The 21190-nt window shown below is 52.0% G+C and overlaps 1 protein-coding gene across 1 annotated transcript in view; it reads right to left on the reverse strand.

Annotated features, from left to right (window-relative positions):
• Window positions 1-2935: 2935 nt before the first annotated feature.
• The window catches only part of HTRA1 (HtrA serine peptidase 1), a 56123-nt gene continuing 37868 nt past the window's right edge, over window positions 2936-21190 (reverse strand). The window contains exons 4-9 of the mRNA XM_059053024.1: window positions 9763-9957; window positions 8658-8690; window positions 7169-7283; window positions 6502-6559; window positions 4956-5051; window positions 2936-3648 (exon numbers count right to left, since the gene is read on the reverse strand). Of these exons, the coding sequence (XP_058909007.1) occupies window positions 3480-3648; window positions 4956-5051; window positions 6502-6559; window positions 7169-7283; window positions 8658-8690; window positions 9763-9957 (666 nt within the window). The 3' untranslated portion in view covers window positions 2936-3479. The remainder of the gene's footprint in view (window positions 3649-4955; window positions 5052-6501; window positions 6560-7168; window positions 7284-8657; window positions 8691-9762; window positions 9958-21190) is intronic.

Here is a 21190-nt window from a genome sequence, read left to right on the forward strand (position 1 = left end):
GACTCGAGTGGCATTTACCGAAACGGGCCCAGCACCCTTGCCGGCCAATCAAAGCGCCACCGCCGGAGGCTCGGGCCTGTCTACAGCATTAACCAGGCGGAGACAAGCGCTGAGCAAGTTCTCGTAAACACACGCTGCCCTTCCCCCCGTCCATCAGACGCGGGCATTCCTCCAAATTTTCACACAGAAAAGGGCGTGACCCTGTACAGAGCTGCTGGCGTGATCCCCGCTCAGCCGGGCCCGGAAAGCACAGCAAAGGAACTGTTGCGCTCAGAGCCTCTCCTGGCCAGAGCGTCTCGTAAGGCATCCCGCAGGGCTGGATGGGGACCGGCAAGTGATGCAAACGTGCTGGCGAAATCCAGCCCCTGGGGCTGGCAGCGTCGCTTGACGTTTCGCAAAAAGCTGGAAGCAGAGGACTGGAGCCGGGGGGCCGAGATTGGAGGATGTGTGGGTGAGCGGAAGGAGCTTTGCAGGAGACAGAGAAGAGGGGCAGCTGCTGATCTACCAGCCGAGGGGGCTGTTGGGAGACCTGAAAGGGCCAGGATGAGTCACCAACCCAGCAGGGGCTGAGTCCGCACGCCCCCATGACCACCTTCTAGAAGTGGTGATGGACCGAGGCTACACAGAGATGAAGGGACCAGAAGGCTTGCCTGAGAAGGTAAAGATGGGCCGGGTGGCACCGTACAAAAGCCATGAACTCAGACCTCCTGGGCTGAAATCACAGCTCCCGCTTATTAGCTCTGTGGTTTCATCAAGATGCCCAATTTCTGAAGAGCCTTTTCTTTACCTGTCAAAGGGGATAAACGTGGCATCCACCTCAGGGCTGAGCTGAGGATTGAACTACTAGCTAATAAATGTAAGATGCTCAGCATGGCGTCTGTTACACAGCAAGCATCCAACAGACGTCTGCTACTGTGAGTGTCATTAAAGACCAGAACGTTGGTAGGCTAATAACAACAAAAACACTAGCAGCTGTATTGACCTAGTGGCATGTGCCATCATGGTTAACCCTCACAACTCCAGTACAAGGGGGACATTATTATTGTTCCACATTTTACACAGGGAGAAACTGAGGTTCAAAGACAGTTAACATGTATGTCGCTAGTATTTATTGAGTGCTTACCGTGTGCCATGTATTAGTTCATTTAATCCCCATAACAGCCATAGGAAGTATTATTATTATCCCCATGTTACAGATGGGAAACAGGCACAGAGAGGTTAAGTAACTCTTCAAATGTCACACAGCCAGTACAATGTAGACAGTAGAGTGAACCCAAGTCCATCTAACTTCGAAAGCCATGCTCTTTCAACTCAGCTCTGCCTCCCAGGTTTTAAGGCTAATTCGGGCTGCAAACACCTCCATCACTGCCCAAAGGAAGAAAAAGAAGTATCTGTTCTGAGAAGTCCTGTGAAAGCTTAAAGGATGAGTACGGGGTGCTAGGATGAGCAGCTCCCACAGGACACAGGGCCCCACAGGCCAGTGCAGCCTTGTGACCAAACACATCATGTGCCTACAGCGTGCCAAGCGGTCCTTTCTGCAGCCTTGTATGTAGGCCTAAAACCCAAACATATGCAGGCAAAACTCCAACCCCACCCAGAGCCCTGTGGGTCTTCGGGAGATATTGCTGAGTGTCTACAGACAATTCAGGCCCATCAGTCGCCAGGCCGATTCCTTCCAGAGGAACCATCTGTGATCTCCCGAGTGGGCAACAGGCTGAAGATAGATGGGCTGGGGGCCGGGTGGGCTCTGCTCTCAATGCCACCCAGCACGTGCTCCCCACCTGTGGCAGCACCTCGGCCCCGGGCACCACCAGAGGAGCAGAGGCCCACGGGCAAAACACCTGAGGATGAACCCCTGAAGCTACAGGCCATTCTCTGAGCCCCCACCTTTAATGAGGAGGGAGGGAACGCAAAACCCACGCCAGGAGGGAAAGCGTCTACAGGCTCCTTCCTGACTCTACGAGGCCATCTAAGCCGAGAACAGAGGCACGTACCGCGCTCAGCAGAGCACGAGCTGCTCGGCCGCCGAGCGCCAGCACTGATGAGGGCCTGGCTTTGTGCGCCTCCATTTCGCTGCGGCCTTTCACCTTCCACAGCCTCTCCAGTTACAAACCGCTCACAGAGAGCTCGTGGTCGAGGGAGGATTAAGCTCTCAGTCTACGGAACTGAAGCTCCCTCCTGTCCGAGGCCCCCCTCTGGACTGCTGACGCTTAGAAGGCCGTCAGGCTCTGCTCTGGGTGTAAGCAGGGTCCTCTGTGGTGGGCGCTTCCCCGCAGGCACTCAGGCCTGTGCAAACCTCCAAGCTAAAGCTTGGCCGCCATATTCATGGGTCCGGCTTGCCAAACTCCTGGAAGCTTTCATGGAGCTAAAAGTGCCCACAGCTGCTTTGGGCTGCATCTGTTCAAGGACACATCGAGGGGAGCCCTGCTCCAGACCCCACAAGGTTTAAGATCCATTTCAGAGCCCCAGACAGCTGGAATCAGCTTCAACCTGTGCTTTCTACAGACTCGCATCCTGGTCTCCTGAACCATCTCCCTCTCAGAGAGAGACCTAGTTTCTCAACGGAAGCTCTGGGGTCCCACTCTGCATTCACCCCTCTGCCCTCCGCCCTGTGCCTTGCCTGGCACACAGCAGAGGGTCCAGAAAATCTTTGCAGACTTATCGCACCATGTGTGGAATTAACAGCCTCTCTCTAGCTTGAAAAGCTCCAGGTTCAAGGGCAACTGACCTCAGGCTTCTTTCCTGAAGCCAGGGTGGCCAGGCACAGTGCTCACGGCACTGGTAAACCCCCGGGAGGATTTTGAAATAACTGGTGCGACCTCAAGCTCGACCCTCACCGACGACGTGGTGTAATGAGCAGGCCGTTGACATTATAATCAATTCAAAGAGACTCCAAGCAGCCGTTCGCAGCAAAGAAGGACGCCAGAAAGCAAAGTATGAAGGAGTATTTTAATAGCTCAAACTCCAAGTCACTGTGCGCCCGGTTCCGAAGAGATTCCTAAAAGAGGCAACTTTGGCCACTCTGGAAGCCAGCGTTCACCCTCCCATGGTCTCGGCATCTCCCTCCTCCGGAGGCTGACTCGGAGGAAAGCATAAACACGCCTGGTACCATCCTGGCTCCCACGGGACCTTCCTCTTACCTACACGTTATAGCAACAGCCTTAGCTGGACTAACGCGGTGACTCGGTTAAAGAAGGAGACAAACGTTGACTGTCCAAGCAGGAGCAGTCCAAGCTGGCAAGAAAAAGCACACTGCGTACATACGATACAGAAGGGCGAGCTTCTGCCTGCGGGTTTACAACGTTACACCGGCTTTGCCTACGGCCTATCGAGAAGGATTCTGCGGGCCAGTGTTTCTGCTGAGCAAGCAACATGGCGGTCAAAGGTCTTGGGCATCCAGCGCCACCAGCCCAGAGTCATCAGGCATCGTCCACTGGAGAGTCTCTGAGGGAAACATGAAGTCCAGCTCGGGCCTCTGCCTACGGGTCGATTTCTTCGGGAATCACGGTGATCATAACGTCTTCATTGCCCCTGCGGACAACCATGTTCAGGGCGCTTTCCTTCTTAATGACGTCGCTGACGTCGTTGGCGGAGACCACCGACTGCCCGTTGATGCTAATGATGACATCATTTTCCTTGAGCCCACCGCTGCAACACAAAGGGAAATGCGATGGTGACGTTTCCATCCCTCCTGGTCTAACTGCCACGAAAGGTGATCGACTGTACATCGACAGAGGCACAGTTTAGGACCTAAGAGCCCAGAGCAAACAGGGTCGGGTAACAGTTAACTTATGTGAGACTGCCTTAAACTACCAATGGGTTGCATTATATCCTTTTGAGGTTTTAGGGCCACATCATCAATCATGTCCGTTGTAGAAATGCCTACCAGCACTCGTATGATCTTATCACAGATGGACCCTGAAGGAGATGAGGGTGTACCATCTACCGTGTACCAGGACCGTGGCCCACTTGCTTGTAATGGGTGTTACAACGCAGAGAGCAGCTCCTACGGGGATGAGTTGATGGCTCTACTGTGAGACAGCTGCTTTGTGCTGTGGCTGGGACTGTAGCTCTTCTGTATGACAGTGTCCAATAAGCGGATATGGTTCTCAATGGTCTAGCACAGGAGTCAGCAAACCTTTTCTGTGCATGGCCAGACAGGAAATATTTTAGGCTTTGCAGGCCAGATGGTCTCCATCACAACAACTCAACTCTGCCAAAAGCCACCACAGACAATATATAATCTACTGGGCATGGCCGTGACCCAGTAAAACTTCATTTACGTAACACTGGAATTTGAATTTCATATCACTTCCATGTGTCCTAAAATACTGTTCTCATTTAAATTTTTTCAACCACTTAAAAGTGCAAAATCTATTCTTCCAGATTTGGTCCCCAAGAAACAGTTTACCGGCCCCTCCCTGGTCTAGCACCTCTCTCTGGATATTTCGTCGATACAGGTAACAGACCCTGACGGTTAGTTGACCTACTTCTTTTCATGTTATTTTGATGTTCCCTGGGTTACTTTTCTAGAGGTGTGGATAAGTACGGCCTGATTGCTAACAGACATAATTAGCGAAGACTTCAGGAGGAGATGCATCCAGCAGCCTAGGACAGGACCACTGCTTGAGGTCTCCGGGACATTGCTCCTCCAAGCCCCTTTCCCCAGCCAGGCCTGTTCTGGAAACTCATAACAAGTCCGATGTCACTCTTTCCATCTGATACCCCCCCTCAAGAGGACTTTGGAAGATAGGAAGCAACCTTCTGCTGGGGAGTCCTGAGCTGAACCAGGTTGGAAGTCCTGACCGGCAGGAGCGACCAAGGATGTCCGAGCATTTTGTCAAGGAGTCTCACAATCACCTGAGCTGATACGAAAAGAACAGCCCCCTGGCCCCTGCCCCCTACCTTCAGGAAACACAAGGATATTAGGAAAAGGGAAAATAATTCTAACTCACGCTTCTGCGGGGGTATCAGGAATTACTTCGATTATATACGCTCCCGAAAGCACATCTGGGAAGTCTCGGTGGCGATCCTTCAGCTCTTTGGCTTTGCTGCTCAGGACAAAGGGCACCTGTATTAATGTTAAGTAACCACGGGGCTCCTGCCTGGCTTCTCCTCCTTCCCTGATTCTAACATAAAATTCCTCCAGGGGTCTGGATTCTGCTTCAAATTGCCTATTTCCTAGCGTTACTGGATAACAGCAAGGGAAGTATTTTATCATTATTATTATTAATGGATAATTAAGCTACCACTTAAGGAGTCAGTGCAGTATAGTGGTTGGCCTGCTTTGGAGCCCCTGCTCTGACGCTTCCTGACTGTGTGATCTTGGGCAGTTGCTTAACCTCTCTGTGCCTCAGTTTTCTCACCTGTAAAACGGGGATAACGACACGGGATTGTCGTGAGGACCCGATGAGGCCATCTAGGTCCAGCACCTGGCCCAGTGCCAAGCACGTGATAAATAGTGATAAATAGTGGGCAGGGTCGCCGTGGCTGGTGGCCACTACCACCGCCCATTCATCCCAGCTTTGATACGCACGAAATCACTCAGTCCTCACCACATACCAACATGCCTGCACAGTCATCCTCATTCCGGAGAGGAGGAAACTGCGGCTCTCAGGGGTCAAGTCATCGCAAGGTCACAAACCAGGAAACAGTAGAGCCGGGACATGAACCCAGGAAGCTGGACCCCAGGGCCCATGTTCCTCCCTTACGCCTTCATCTCTCAGAGTTCCCAAACAAGACCTGAGGCACACTTTAGTCTTGGCAAGCCAGCTGAGAAAGGTACCACCATTTATTACATGTGTCTAAACTATAGTCGTGTGTTCACGATTAATAGCTAATTAACTACGGTAATTAATATATTAATATTTATATCAATATGTTCTGCTCTTTGCCAACTTTACCTACAAGAGTTTCAACCAAGCCCTTAGGTACCAGGACCCCTATGATTACACCGGATTTTTTTCATCAAGGTTAAAATACCAGTATGTTATGGGTCTGGCAGCCACATACCACAACTTCCAGCAGCTCGGGGAGTGTGTGTGCGGGGGGGGGACAAGCCCATCAGTCATGCTGGGCCTGACTGGCATTCCAGGAGCCTCAGGCCACAGGCGGCAGAGCTAAGGAAAGGCAGGGAGCTCTGGGGCTGAGGGAGGTGTTTGGGGCACTCCTGGAATGTGAGTTTCAACATAGCAAGTGGTGAAAGGAAGGCATGGGGGAGTGACAAACACCCCGGCTCTTCAGGCCTGCCTTCAAAGAAGAGCGGAATCTTCCAGAAGGAAAGACCTGCTCAGAACCCGAAAACAAACATGAAGGATAAAACAAGAGGCCAAGGCTAATGGCCTTCCTCTCTTTCCTAATGTTACTTCATGTTAACCAGAAACTGAGCTGTCTTGAAGCAGAGTAAGGTTTCCCTTTTAGGGGTGCCCGTGAGAGCCTTTCTGAAGTTCAGGTCTGTTTTAAATTTAAGACACAGACAGACACAGACATTCTGTTACCTACCTGGACGTCAGTGACATCATTCGGATGCCAATATACTTCTTCTTGGTGATGGCTTTGCCTGGTGTGACGACAAAAGGACAGCAGAGGTCAGCCTAGTTGGCGGCTGGGCCGGGCACACCGCGAGCCATGGGGTTCAATCCCCCAGTTTGCTGTGTGGAGTCAGGACCATAGGGGGATGCGCTTGGCTTGTGGTTCAAACCCTGACTGGGATCCTACCTGCCTCCTCTCTTCCCCGGGTAGAAGGTAAACATCACACCTGCAAGGGACCCTGTTGAGCCTCAAACCCCCAGCCTGACTCAAGCAGAAGGATCAATAAACATTCGTGGGATGAATGAGCCCCATGAACCTCAGTTTTCTCATCAGTAAGATGGGACTAATAATTCCCACCTGATCATGCAAAGGAATTAAATGACATAATGAATAATGAAGTGAAATGATGTACAAAAATCACCCAGGATCATGCCTGGTACATACCAGGTTGAATCACACGACACATTCACGAACATAGGTCGAAAATAGTCCAACACCTATGACCTAATACCACGGGCTTAATAGCCTGCGTTCCTTTCCCTTCTGACCTTCAGGGTGTCGTTTTCCCTGACCCAAGTTCCCCCGGGGGGCCACCCCAGGCCTAAATCTCCCGAGGGCTGCCTGGGCCTTGCTCTACCTTTGGCTTGTCGGTCGTGGGATTCCGTTAGGAACTTTTTAATCTTATCAGATGGAATTGCAAAGGAGATACCAGCTGTCACTTTCAGGGTGTTAATTCCAATCACTTCACCATCCTGAAAAGCAAGATGGAAACAGCTTACTGAATCCATGAAGGTTCACCTGAAGATATGCACGGATACAGAGTGGAGAATTTGCAAGAAAGGAGCCTTGGAGCTTCTTCAGGGAAATGTGTGAGGTGGGGGGAGCTGGAGGGAGGGGGCTCCTGGGTCGTGGAGGGAGAGGCCTGACTTGGGCCGCGTAAGCCAATCTCAGCAACGGAAGAATCGACACCCGCTCGACTCAGAGCTGAGTGATCACCACGCCGAAAGCACAGCAACAGACAGTTTCAAAATGCACATTTGCTCCTTTGGCACGGAATACATTTCCAAAAGCCCCAGAGTCCTTTAGATGGCTGTCCACACCTTCCTGCTTCCCCCATTTCCAGCGATCTTAAGAGTCCTCTGCTGACGGCAGGGAGAAACAACCTTAATAGCGCTTAGGGCGGACAGACTTCATCGTCAGGAAAACAAAGGCTCACCTCCGAGCAGGCTCCGGGCACTCAGGGGAGGCAGAGGCCTCACAATCGCATCTCACCGCCTCTGCCTGTCACGGACTAGCTTTAAATCATGGAGGAAGCCAGTCACCAGGGTGTGCTTCAATTCAAGATACATTCACAGTTCAGCGAACGCCACACCATAGGAAACAATCCTGCTAGAACCTTCTTGCCTCACACCATCCAACCATCATTCTGAACACTATTGTTAAAGGGTCGTTCAACTCGGACTTAGAAGGGAAAACTGCCAGGAGAGTTTAAGTCACTTCTTGCACATTTCCCGTAGCGCTGAGAATTCAGTCCCTGACTCAGACGGACCGTCAAGAAGGCACTGCCATCCTGCGCTTTGCTAAACAAGGCCTCGATTTCACCTGTAAATGAGAGTTGGGATGGGTGACCCTGAGCTGCACCCTGGCTCTGACTGTCTGATTCTAAGGCTTCCCTTTTTTGCTTAAATAAAATATAAACTTAGGTGACATCTTTGTGAGCGGGGTAACTCCCCCTTCCAGCCAGGTCTTAGAGGAGGGCCCCTGGCCAAGACAAACCCTGTGGCTGAGCCACGCCAGCTCCTTAGGCAGCGTAGGGACAGGCCAGAACTGCTGACACCTTCAAAATAAAGACCCACTCCTTTAACCACTCCTGGATTGGACCTGAATTCCAATGCCTTTACTTGTAACTTTGAAACATAAGCATGTCTGCTGGCATAGCAGTTCCAATCCAAACTCCATCATGCCTCACTCTTTCCAGAAAAAATAAGAAGAGTAATTTGCAAGGTACAGTACAGCCACAGATTTCACTTTAAAAGAATTAGATAATGTGCTTTGGCAAGTTCATGTCTGAAAAGAAACCAAAAGGAAAAAAAAAGACATGTACATAGATGTTTAAAAGGCCTTACCAGGTTTACTAATGGGCCTCCGGAGTTTCCATACTGAAATTAAGCAGAAATTAAAAGGTTATGAGTTTATGTCATTACATGGTCCAATATACTTCTCTGCCTGGCAGGTCCCTGAGTGCAAGTTCTTGCCCGAGTTTTGTTCCTGTCTACCTGATATTTTACTAGGGAAAAAAAAGGACCTTAAACAAGTTTCAGAAAGTTTTAGATGAGCCATAAAGGGGATATATATATAGATATAGATAGATAGGTAGATAGATGGATAGATTTTTTTTTATTATTATTATTTTTGCTCCAAAGCCCAGAGGCCAACTACAAATTCCCAAAACACCCAACACATCTTCTTTGTCTTGGCAATAGGCTGGCTGCCCACTTGCTGCAGTATCACAGTATTTCAAATCTTCAAAACCACCCCCGCTACATCTATGTGACCCCTACTTTGCTGCTTGGTCTGGAAATCCACATGGTTTGCTCCATTTCCATTACTTCATGAAAATCACAAGAAAGTCTGGGAATAAAGCCTACCAGAGGCAGCGAGTGCACAAAACGCACTGTTTCTTATTTATTAGATAGATGTAGGGGAAAATGCTTTTTAGAAAGGTTAATCCTATAGGGAAACGGCAGAAGTGGAAAAAATGTGAATTGAAAAAGATGCCATTGGTGAGATTGTGTGTGATAATCCTTGACCTCATTAGACATCGAATGGGTCGGCCTGATGCACAGACTGCCCTCGCCCCCCCCGCCCCCCCCCCCCCCGCCCGCCGCGCCACAAGGCAATGCAAACTCCTCTCGGGGCTACAGAGCCTGTGCTGAGGTGAGCATCCCTCCTGCCACAAAGTTGAACAAGCAGCTCCAGCCAGGGGTGGCTGACGCTGGGGCAGGTTGGCAGGGGGCATGGAGAGCTCCTCCGGGCTGCAAACTTTGGCGAATCTCAGGTTCCCGTCACAGGAGTCCCCGGAGACCGCCACCAGGCTGACGACCAGCCCTCTACCTCATCTGCTCTAGGGGATCCTTGAAAGCACCTTGAGGATCCTGCCTCCAGCCCTGCCTCCTAAGCCCAGCCCAGCTTTCCAAAATCCCACCCGACCGTGCAGCGGCGAGGGCTCACGTTGATGATGGCGTCTGTCTGGATGTAGTCCATGTCCGAGTTCCGGAGCCCCAGCTCTTTGCCGCCTCGCTGGGTGGTGCTGACAATCCCAGTGGTGACAGTGTTTTGAAGGGAAAACGGGCTTCCAATGGCAACCACAAACTCTCCGGGCCGCAGCTCCGAGGAGCGGCCAAGCAGTAGTACGGGCAGCTTTCCCTGGAAACACAAGGTTGGCGTTGCTGCATTTGGTTAAGTGAACAGAACGGATAAACGCGAAGATGTCGTGGAATGCCAAGCAAGGGACACCGCTCATACTCACCAGGCCTTGCAGGAAACCGAGGTCAGCCCTAGCATCCCTTCCCGGCTGAGGACTATCTTCCCTCCCACCCAAGATAATCAGTGCCTCCTTGTAAGCTGCTGCAAACCAAGTGTGCACTGCCGCTACCACATGCCAGGGAAGACGTGGGACGGATACTGGAGGCCAACTCAGGGTCTCAGCACATCTTGAAGCTATATCAGCACAGACTTGCTCTGAAACCCAGAGGCCAGGAGACAGAGGGGGACAAGTTTAGGACTGGAGGCAAGCCTGACTGCAGCACGCTTAGAGAGCCACAGGGAAGGATCCAGAGCCCACACCCCTGGGGGGAGGGGAAAGGGTGGATCTGTCCCCGCTTATCATAGGCTCGTCCCTCCTGGGTTCTGAAGGGTCAGGAGCTCTGTGGGCTTGCAGCTGCCCTGACTCCGTCCGGTGCATCTCTTTGCTAAGCACATGCAATCCTGGGGAGGGGCAGGCGTGGGGCTGGGGGCAACAAGGCATCCAGGGCCCTGAGACGCCAACACCCGAGAGGTGGGCTCTCTCCTTGCCTGGGAAGGTCTAGCATCAACCCGTCCCTGGCGGGCTGATGAACCCAGCAAAGCCTGGTTGATCCCCAATGCCCTGTGGAGGCCAGGCAGAGTCAGAAGCCCCAAACTACTCTTCAAACCCAAACTGGACAAAATAAAGCCAGCTCTCGTCACTAGGGCTGAGAGCTGGGCTTCCGCCTGAGAAGGCTCTAAGCTCTCCTCCCTCCCTCCCTTCCTCCCTGGAGCCAGGCAAACCTCCGAGTGAGTTCCTTTCTCCTTTGTTTCCCGAGACAAAATGAGCAGCTGCTCTGAACAGTGTGGAGCAGCCCAGAAAGCGAAGAGCTGGCCCAGGCCTAGTGCTAATTGCGAGGTAAGAGTCTTCGTGTTCGTCCACCTCGAAAAAGAAGGAAAGAGGAGAGGAGGCTGGGAGGGTGCAGGGGGTGGGAACCAGCGGTTACTGAGCACTTCCTTCGCCGGGGATGAAGCAGACACCAGCTGACGAGATGGGGAGATCACTGGGCCCATTTAACAGATGAAGAAACTGAGACTCCAAGCAACTGGGTGACTTGAGACCGGCCAGGGACTTAAAAGTGCAACCCCGAACCCAGACTCTCATCCACCACAAGGTACTGAGTCACAAAGAACCCCCTCTGACCCCCAATAAGGAAGATGCTGGCCAGGAACAAGCTGGGTCAGAAAACTCAAGGAGGAAGAAGGGATATTGCAGAAGGGATCCAAGACCTCAAACGTTAAGGGGCTGCATGAGAAGCGATGCCCCTCAGATCACAGGCACTGAGAAGCCTAGAAGAGCGCCACAGTGAAGAGCGCAGACCTGGGACCAGGCGGCCTGATGAGACCCTGGCTCGAGCTTACAGCCACTCCGGTCCTCAGTGTTCTCATCTGGAAAACGGGAATAACGCGGCACACTTATCTCATTGGTCTGTTGTGAGAATTAAGCGACTTGAGAGACCTGAACGGCTCTTTGCAGAGCCCCTTGCTCAGTGAAGCACCACGTAATCGGGACACGTAAGCATCAGATGTGTTGGTTATTGTTATTAACATCAGGGTCCATGCGGACTCAGTGGGGGAAACCCCACCAACGAAACTCCCACACAGTAGTGCGTGTCACCCAGCCCTCCACCTAGGAGGAGGCTGGTGGCACAGGCCTGCCCTGACAGTGACACTTTGCCCTTGCGGTCGCCTGAGGCTGGCGTGTGGGGTACTGCTCTGGAGGGGGCGGCCTGCAGTCCCCACTCCCCGAGCTCATCCAGAAGCATGCCAATGGGCTCAGCGTGGCCTGTTTACCCTGGGCCCGCGCCAGCCGCCCCTGCCGGCAATGACTTCATCCAGTAGCCACAGCGGGTGGGTGGAGAGGAGGCAGGGCCAGCGATGAGCACAGGCCACTCTGGGGAGGTCGGCCAGGGACAATACCACTCCTCCAGGGCCCAGGGACCGCTTTCAGGGCTGGGCTTGGGGGCTGGGCAAGAGAACACGGTGGCGAAGGCTCCTGGGCTGGGTCTGCAAGGCCGCCCAAGGTTACAGCTGCTTTTCACCAGCTTCAAGGCGAGAGTTCAAGTGCAAACACAGAAAGGCGGGCCCAGCCCACCTCAGCTCAGCCACAGGCCGAGGATCACATCAGAAGGTTACAGGGCAGGACTCGCTGCGGAGGTCCTAATCAGCATTTTCTCATTCCCCACCCCTGCTCCTCCACCCCCAGCCCCTAGGAGGGGGTCCAGACCCAGGCCCCTGGGTCTCAGGCGGATTTAGAAGGCAGAGTGACCCGAAGACAGTGCTCCCTGGAGCTCCCCTCTTCCAAGTCTGAGCTCAGGCCCAGGGGATGGGAAAAGGGGGCACATGCTCTTGGGGAGTAGAAGCTGTGAGGACGGAGGGAAGGAGAACACCCAGGAGGGAGGAGAACACCCAGGGCCTGCCACTCGGCTGGCTGCACCCACTGGGGAGGAACGGGCCTGTGGCCAATAACGGGGCCCAGAGAAGCCTGTGGACGAGCTTGGCTCCAGTGCGGTGAAGTCACCACACTGCAGTGACCACGCAGGCTTGGACAAGTGGACACCGGCGATAGGAGCCCAGAGTCTCCCCGAGGACCAATCCTCACTTCAACACAAGGGGCAGAAATTCGGATCACAAGTGGTCATTTAGCCAGACCTGCACCGATGGCAACACCAAGAATCACCTTGTTTAAGTTTTTATTCACTCAAACATCTCCTAAATTCTAAAGGACAATCGTAAGACAGAAATAAGCAAGTGGACACATATCAAGGGCGATTCTTAGACTATGAAGCTCGGACTGATGTGAAAGGAATGACACAGGTGACATTGTACCTCCCAGGTGACAAAGCACTTTCGTGACCCCCTTGGCAGTTAGGGCATGTTCCCCCCATCTTACAGATGTGGAAACGGAGGCTCAGAGAGGGAGTGACTCCTCACGGCTCACGAGCAGCCTGGCTAAACGAGAGAACAGGTCTCCCACCTCCCAGACCTTCACTCCTTGTAGGTGTTAATGTGAATTCTAATTGCAGGCAGAAATCTTTGCAAGAGCGTGACGTGGGGCAGAGGTGTGGGCCAGGCCAGATTTACAGCCCTTCATGAGGTCAAAATGCCTTCTGGGGGCCGTTTGGCTCGTGTCTCCCGCAGGTGCCAGCGGGCCGCACGAGCGTCAGGCTCCCCAGCCTGCTCCAGATCCAGTGGGGTTCATTCTCAGCCTCCCTCCTCACCTTGGCCCTGTCTGCTCGGCGCAGCTATACCTCTGCTGGCCAAATTCCTCTTCGGCAATTGAGCGTTTTATTCCACAGCTGTCTAGACACACGCTCCACGGGGGTCTCGGGGGGAGATGAAAAGCAGATACGGCTGGAAGCGCCAAGGCACGCCTCGGCCTTGACCAGCGGATGGGAAACCCTGGGGCCACCCGTTCCCGGTTTAACCCCGCGCTGCCGTCCGCAGGCTGGTTCCCAGGCCGCCCACATCAAAGCCGGCTCCAGGCTCCCTGCGGCAGACACTCTGCCTGAGCCTCCCTGTGAAGCGGCCCGGCCACAGGCCAATTTGGAGATGCCCGACCCCCTCCTAACAGCCCACATCTCAGCATCTCGCAGGAGCCTCGCAACATGCCTACGAAGTGAAGGCGCTGACGTCCATCCTGCACTTGGCAGCCGGGAGGAGCCAGAGGGGGAAGGAGGAAGACTGGGGCGTGCGGCTCCTGTTCCTTGTCTCCAGATTCGCCAGCCACTGGCGGGGAGGGAGGGTGAAATGCAAGTCGCGTACACAGCAAAGCCGGGATATGGGGAGCTTGAACGTGGCAAAAGCTCAACCCCGAGGCTCCGGATGAGGGCTGAGCAGGAGCCCTCGGGCCCCACCAGGGGAACGTGTGGCTCACGTGGTCCCAATCCCTCCAGGACGAGGGGCAGCCCAAAGTGAGTCCAGCACACTGTCCGTTCTCAGGGTCACGCTCTTGCCCATGAGAGGGAGGAGCCTGGGAGGCCAGTGGGAAAGAGGGGACGTCCACGTTGAAAGGCACATCATCCTCGGTTTGCAAGTGACTCGCTTGGGCTACATGCCGGCCCCATAGCAGAGTCAACAAGAGGGGCTGGAAGGGAACACGGATCCCGAGAACAACTGGGTCGTGGGCCATGGCAGCCAGGTGGATGGAGACAGCCCGGACGAGGGTGTCAGAGTCCTGCGTGTGGACTCCATGTCCGGGTTAGATCACTAACTACGAGCCGTAGGCAGGATACTAAGTGTGGGACAGGTTTGCTGCTAAAACCTGGAAGAGGTTGGTGAGTAGCATGATTAAAGAAGGCTCTCACCGTTATTTAGATGCCAACAAACAAACAGATAACAGCCAGCAGGCCTGGCATCACCGCTCCCACAAAACGCTGCCTACGTGAAAGAGAACTCTCTCAACAAGCGCTCACTGAGGACGGGCCTGGCACCGGGAACGCGAAAGATCAACGAAACCCACCCGTGCCCTCCAGGCTTACTGTCTGATGCTGGGGGGAAACACACAAGCCAGCAGAACACACAGCAGTAAAAAGAGATATAATCCATCTCCCTCCCCAAGGGCAGCTCAGCCTAGAATCTTCCTTAAAGGCTAAATAGAGATCAACACTAAAAATGATCTAGGTGCATCAGCTAGGGTTTGTTTGGGTTTTTTTTCAGCTGCAAGTAACAAAAAACCCAATGCAAAACGGAGTAAACATCCACCTACTCGAGGGCGTGACGGCAGGGCTGATCACCTCAAAGGCTCAAGGACAATGTCAAGAAGAAGCTCCTGCCTTCTTTCCATCTGATCGACGGCAGCCTGGGCTCATGGTCACAAGAGGGCCACCATCATCCCAGGCATGACATAAACATGTAGCAATGCCCACTGGAAGTAATAGACTCTCTTCTCCCTTGTGTGTCCTTCAGAAGAGCTAAGAATGCAGAAGGGCCCAGCACATTCTTCCTCATGGGTCTCATGGGTCATCAGCCACTGTCTGGTCATAAGGTTATCCTCAACCACCCTTAGGCATGGGGGGGGGTCGTAGTGCTGGTGACTGCCTTAGCCCCTTAGGATTTGCCTGAGTTAGGAATGGCGGGGGCGGGGGGTCAGGAGGGGACCCAAAACAAACTCAGGGCTGTGCCAGCAGGGAGGAGGAGGGCTGCGTGCTGGGCCGCTATCAGAGTCCACCGAAGCTTAGGAAAAAATGGTTCCTTTTACAGTGGTAATCCTAATACATCTGTAAGTGTATATTCCTTCATGCACGTTTCTCTTTTTGGCGGTGGGGAGCAAGAGGAGAAGAGTCCGCTTCCAAGGAAAGCAATGGTCACAAATTTCCAGGGCAGTCATCATGAAATATAAGTGGTCCGAGCAGAGCCTGATCAATGTAGACAAACCTCCCTCTTATTCGCATGCCCTACATGCCTTGTGCTTTGTCCCATGAGCAGATGGGACGGGCACAGCGCCCATTTCGCTCGCCAGGGGACCGACGGTCCTGCAGCTGGTGGTGGTGGCGCAGAGAGCCCAGGTGTTCTCACCAGTGCTCAATGCCCAGATGCTCAGGTGCACAGCCAGCTACCAAAAAAGAGCCTCTCTGTGCCAGACCTTGCCACGGGGCAGGGGCAGGAGACGGGAGCTGAAGGAAATCAGAGCAGAGGCCAGCAGAGGAAGCCAAGGTCACACGTCCTCAGCGTGAGGGCCCAGGCCACCGTGTTACCCTCAGACAAGCCCCGGCTGTGTGGAACTGCCTGCTTCACGGGCTCGCTGTGTGGCCTGGGCTACCCCGGAAGGGGCATCACAACTGCTGATTCCCACAGGGAAGAAAAGGCCTGTGCTGAGTAAGGGCCCTGGCTGATGACTTGCTATGGGCTTATCCTCCAGCACCCACAAAGGGTGGTGCGGCGTGAAGACACAGACAAAACACACACGGCGCGCCCACAGCCTCCACGCAGGCGGGGAGCACACAGTCCCAGGGAGCAGGGCATCTGCAGTAACTCACTCCGACCTTGGGTCACTTGACAGACTTCTCTGGGTCTCAGTTTTATCACTTCTAAAATAAGGGAGTCGAGTCTGGTGATGTCCAAAGTCATCCCAGCTCTGACAATTACGGATCTTTCCAGAAGACCTGGTAGATTTCAAAAAAAAAAAAAAAAAAAAAAAACCTATTAGCAGACAATGGTTAAATTGGTGAGATCAAAACAAGCACCAGACGTACTTCCCTGGTGGCGCAGTGGTTAAGAATCCACCTGCCAATGCAGGAGACACGGGCTCGAGCCCTGGTCTGGGAAGATCCCACATGCCACGGAGCAACTAAGCCCGTGCGCCGCAACTACTGAGCCTGCGCTCTAGAGCCCGCGAGCCATAACGACTGAAGCCTGCGCGCCTAGAGCCCGTGCTCCACAACAAAGAGAAGCCACCGCAATGAGAAGGCCGCGCACCACATCGAACAGTAGCGCCTGCTCGCCACAACTAGAGGACGCCCGTGCGCAGCAACGAAGACCCTACACAGCCCCAAATAAATACAAATCAATAAACTTATTTTTTTAAAAAGAAAAAAAACAAGCACCAGAGTCCTTAATAAATCTCTTTTCATACAGCTTCGCAAAGAGGTCAGATGATGCCTGCAAACTCTTACAGCCGCAAGAGGAAAGGGGATTGATTCCTGGAATTCTCCAGACGCTGGCTCAGCCAAAAATCATCTAGAGCGGACCTAAAAACAATGATCCATCAACATTTCAGCTTCTGGCCACGCTGGGTTTGGCCTAAAAGCCCTTGAGCGCTCGCTCCTCTCCGTTGCAATCTCATTCACTAAAGCTTGGAGAGAAGAGCAAGAAAACGAACAAATAAAACTAAAAGAAAAATTGGCAACTTTCTTTTAACCTCATGAGGCAAGTCAACTACTTCTTTCTCTTCCTTGCAAAGTATACACTGCTCCTGTTACAAAAATATTTTTGTTGCTGAATCTGCAGAAGCCACTGTATCCGCCAGCTGCCCAGCACACCATTTTCAAGAGGCTGGGGCTTGCAGGCTGGTGTTGTGTGTTGGATGAAGTTTGCTTCAAAGGTTAATGTTGCAGCAACTGGCTGAGACTCAACTAAGTGATTCAATGTGTTTTCTGGAAACAGTTATGCTAACCTTTCATTTTCTTTAAAAAATATGTAATGGGGGAAAAGAGCGCGTCCCCCATACACAGCAAGAAGCGGTGCCATTGAACTTGCGTGCTTCTTAAGGAACAGCAAACTAGACCACAGAGTTCAGGGGGATGTTAACAGCTAAGACTCGTCTGAGACACAGGGATCCCGCCTGGGGAAGGAGGGAAGTGAGCCCACAAGGGGCTGAGGGACAGGGAAATGGGAGCAGATGGGTGGACCCAGATGAACCACAGATCTGCTACATAATTTGCAGCGCCCAGGACAAAATAAACATGGAGACCCCTTGTTCATAAAGTGCATAAAAAGTGTCATTAAAGGTACTAAAATATAAAGCTTTTTTTTTTTCTCTTCTATATTCTCTCTCTCTCTTCATCTGTCCCGATGTTTTCATTTGCTGTTTAGTGTCATGCTCCCTGGGGCACAAAGCTTTCCATGGCGCGAGTGCAGACCCAAGAGGCTCAGACTCAGTGCTTTCCTCACCAGCTACTGGACAGACCGATGCGCTGTGCCCGGGCAGGGACAGGGTAGTAGAGCCAGGCCTCTCCCCATCCCAAGAGCTCACTGCCCCAACCCACAGAGGATGGACCACCCCCAAGGGCACTGCAACTTCCTTCGGCACCAGGATGCGCTAAGTACCTGGATGGGGTGGAAGAGGCTTAGCCCGGCCTCGCTGCTGGCCAAATGACCTGTGGCATCATCCACCCGCTGCCCGAGATGCTGTGGGGTGTATGTACCCCATGCCTGTTCTCCCTGGGGGAAGGAGGGTGGCAGAGGAGCAGGGAAGCCAAGAACCCATCCTGGGGAGGTAGGAAGGCAACAGGAAAAGGAACAGTGCGGAGGCCAAGGCTCTGAGCCCCAGCACATCCTCCGCTGTCTCCTCAGCCTTCACTTACAAAGCACAAATTCAAAGATAAAATTAAAACAAAGACCTCAGAGCATTAAACCCTCAAGCGGGGTTCCGTTCTCAGCATAGGGTCTGTAAGGGCACAGGTCACGTGCCCATAAAGCAGCTGTGCCGCGGGAGGAGGAGGTGGACCAAGACTGAGATGCTCGGGATTCAGATTAGAGAGCGTAGAGGTTATCAGTGATGACAAGGTCAAGGGTACAACCAAGGGAGGGTGGCTGCAGCGAGCAGGTGAGCCGAGAGGCCAGGCCAGGAAGGATCTGCTAACACAGCACCAAGATCACAACACGCACAGACCTCGGAAGGACGGTGGAATCAAGTTACCCCCATCCATTTCCCCAGATTGACATATTATAGTTGCTGTACAGGAAGGGGAGCAGGGGAAGAGGGGGGGAGAGTGGGAGGGCGGCCAGGGTGGGGGCATGTTCAGGTGGGACAGACAAGAGTAGCGGGGGAGATGGAGGGAAAGAGAGAAAAGGAACGGAGGATGGTTACGAAAAAACAAAACAGAGAAAGGGCTAATGGAGCAAACTTCCCCCTCACTGTTTATGCACACCACCATGATGTTTAGACTCTTTTAAGCTACATCAAGAAGCGCTGGCATTTCAAATATTCCCGTATAGAAATGTCAACATTTCTATACGGGAGCCCGACAGCCAGTGACTGTATATAGTCCGTGGCATGGAGAGTAGGAGAAACACCATCTCACCAAGTGTAACTTTTGTCTTCTCATCTATCAGCCCCTCCACTTTTATCTGGCGACTTCAAGTTAGCCACTGCTGCTACAACGTTGTTCGGCTAATAAATATTTATGAAAATCATTGGATGTGAAAGTGAATACATGAACAAATAAACAAATCAGATCTTAAAAGATCCATCAGGATCTTAAAATTGGGATTTAGCCCAATATTGGGGCTAACCTTGGGGTTATAGCCAGGGCCTGGCATTTCAGTTTGGGTAAGGACTCCGGATGCAGCCTGGTTTTCAGCCGTCTATACGGTGGCAGGCTCAGGGCTCAGGTGGGTGAAGGGACAACTTATACCCACCAGGTCCGCAAAGGGAAGGGCTGTGGTCTCACTCTGTTTGGTAGGTTCAGTGCTCAACACACAGCAGCCACTCGGTAACTGCTGAACTGCATTGAAGGCACAGTGACCATTACCCATGACCACTTAGAGCTCATGTGGCTCCATATTCAGGATATATCATTCTTGTAAAATTTATTCTAAAAACTTCTGAAAGACGTATAATCTCCTCTAGATAAAAATAATTTGAGATGGTCAATGACACAGGGCTTACTACAATAAGTTAATTCATATCTCTTTATGACATAAAATGGTGGCATCAGAAATATTCTAGCCACAGGGCCAACGGTTTCTATGAGCTGCCTGGTAGCCAAAGCAAAAAGGGAAATACCCTGAGTTGTATGTTCTCATTATCAGATTCTGGTGCCTTATTTAACAAAAGCGACTTGTTGCTTAGCACATTTATTGGAATAATCAGTCCTCAGTTCACCAGAATGTCTTATTTCTGCCTTGCCATAGAAAGTGGTTGGTTTTAGGAAACCAGTTTTGGGAAACTGCCTCCATCCTGCCATGAATAAGAGGTGACCAGCTCATTATGAACCCTTTGCACTTCTAGACTCTCAGGAGATCGACTACATAAGAAATTGGAGCTTTCCAGAGTACGATCAGGAACCCCAAAGAACCAAGGCCAATAAGATACGTGGACAATATGCAGAGGAACCAGCTAACCAGAAGCACTGGCTTGTGTTCTGGAGGCCTCTAAAAAACTCACTGGGAAGTAAGTTTGCACTGGGCCAAAGGTCCAGGTCCTCAGGACGGGCAGAAAAGGAAATCTAAGCAACTCTAGGTACCCCACTCTTCCCCTTGGCTGGCTCTGTCTGTCCTCCACGTCTCAGCTTGGATGTTACCTCCTCAGATAAGCTTCTCTGCCTATACTACCTTCAGGGTGTCCCCAGCCCCAGTGCCTTCTCCTGATTCTTCTATCTGTTCCTTCATTGTACCAACCACCATATTTATTCCAGTTTACCTGTTTCCCACAATAGACCGAAAGCTCCATGGCTTTTGCCCATTGCTGTTACATCCTCAGCACCTAACACAGTGTTTGGTCAAATAGATGCTCATTAAATATTTATAGACTCCGTGAATGAATAAGGCATAACTGAAAGAAGGAACCAACGGGACCTTAAAAGATCATCAGGATTTACAATTGAATAATAATTTGGAAAACATCTTTAAATTCACAAAATTCCTCTCTACCGATATTACAGAGAAATGGTCAAAACTAAGGCCTCTCTCTGCTTAATCCGGCAAGACCGAAGCATCTTCTTCAGCAAAGAAGCACAGTCCCCACAAGAGCAAATGAGATCAGCTTCCCTGCCCATTCCCCTGTAGTGACCTCGTGCTTCACCTCACTTGGGTCTTAAGAGCATATTTTGGTCCAAGCACACTTGGCTCCTTTAGAACAAGTTGTTAATCATCTCACACTGGGGTTGGCAAACTTTTCCTGTGAAAGGCCAAAGAGTAACTACTTTTGGCTTCACGGGCCATGTGGTCTCCATCCCAACTACTCTACTCTGCTGCCGTCCAGCAAAAGCAGCTGTAGACTCTACTGATACATAAGCAAATGGGCATGGCTGTGTTTCAATAAAACTTTATTTACAAAAGCAGACGGAGGGCCTGATTTGGACTGCAGGCCACAGCTGGCCAACCCTGGGCCCCAACACACTGCTACACACTCACTAAACTGGCAATGCATGCCCTGACCCTCCTCAGTGAAGGGGACATTCCCGATGAGGCACCTACAAACTCAGTCCCGACAACTCAACTGCTTTGTCAGAACCATAAATAACAGTCTTGGTCGAATACCCTGAAGAGAGTCTGCCAAAGTGAAAAAAAAGCATTACCATATTAAGAGAAAAACATAGCCAAAGAATTTCCTTAACAATCAGCTAAGCTCTTGAAATGGGGCCAGAGAACACACAAGGGCTCCAGCTTTGATAGTCTGGGGAACTGAAATATTTTCACATAACACGAGAAG

Source organism: Kogia breviceps, chromosome 2 (genome assembly GCF_026419965.1).
Source record: "Kogia breviceps isolate mKogBre1 chromosome 2, mKogBre1 haplotype 1, whole genome shotgun sequence".
Lineage (NCBI taxonomy): Eukaryota > Metazoa > Chordata > Mammalia > Artiodactyla > Physeteridae > Kogia > Kogia breviceps.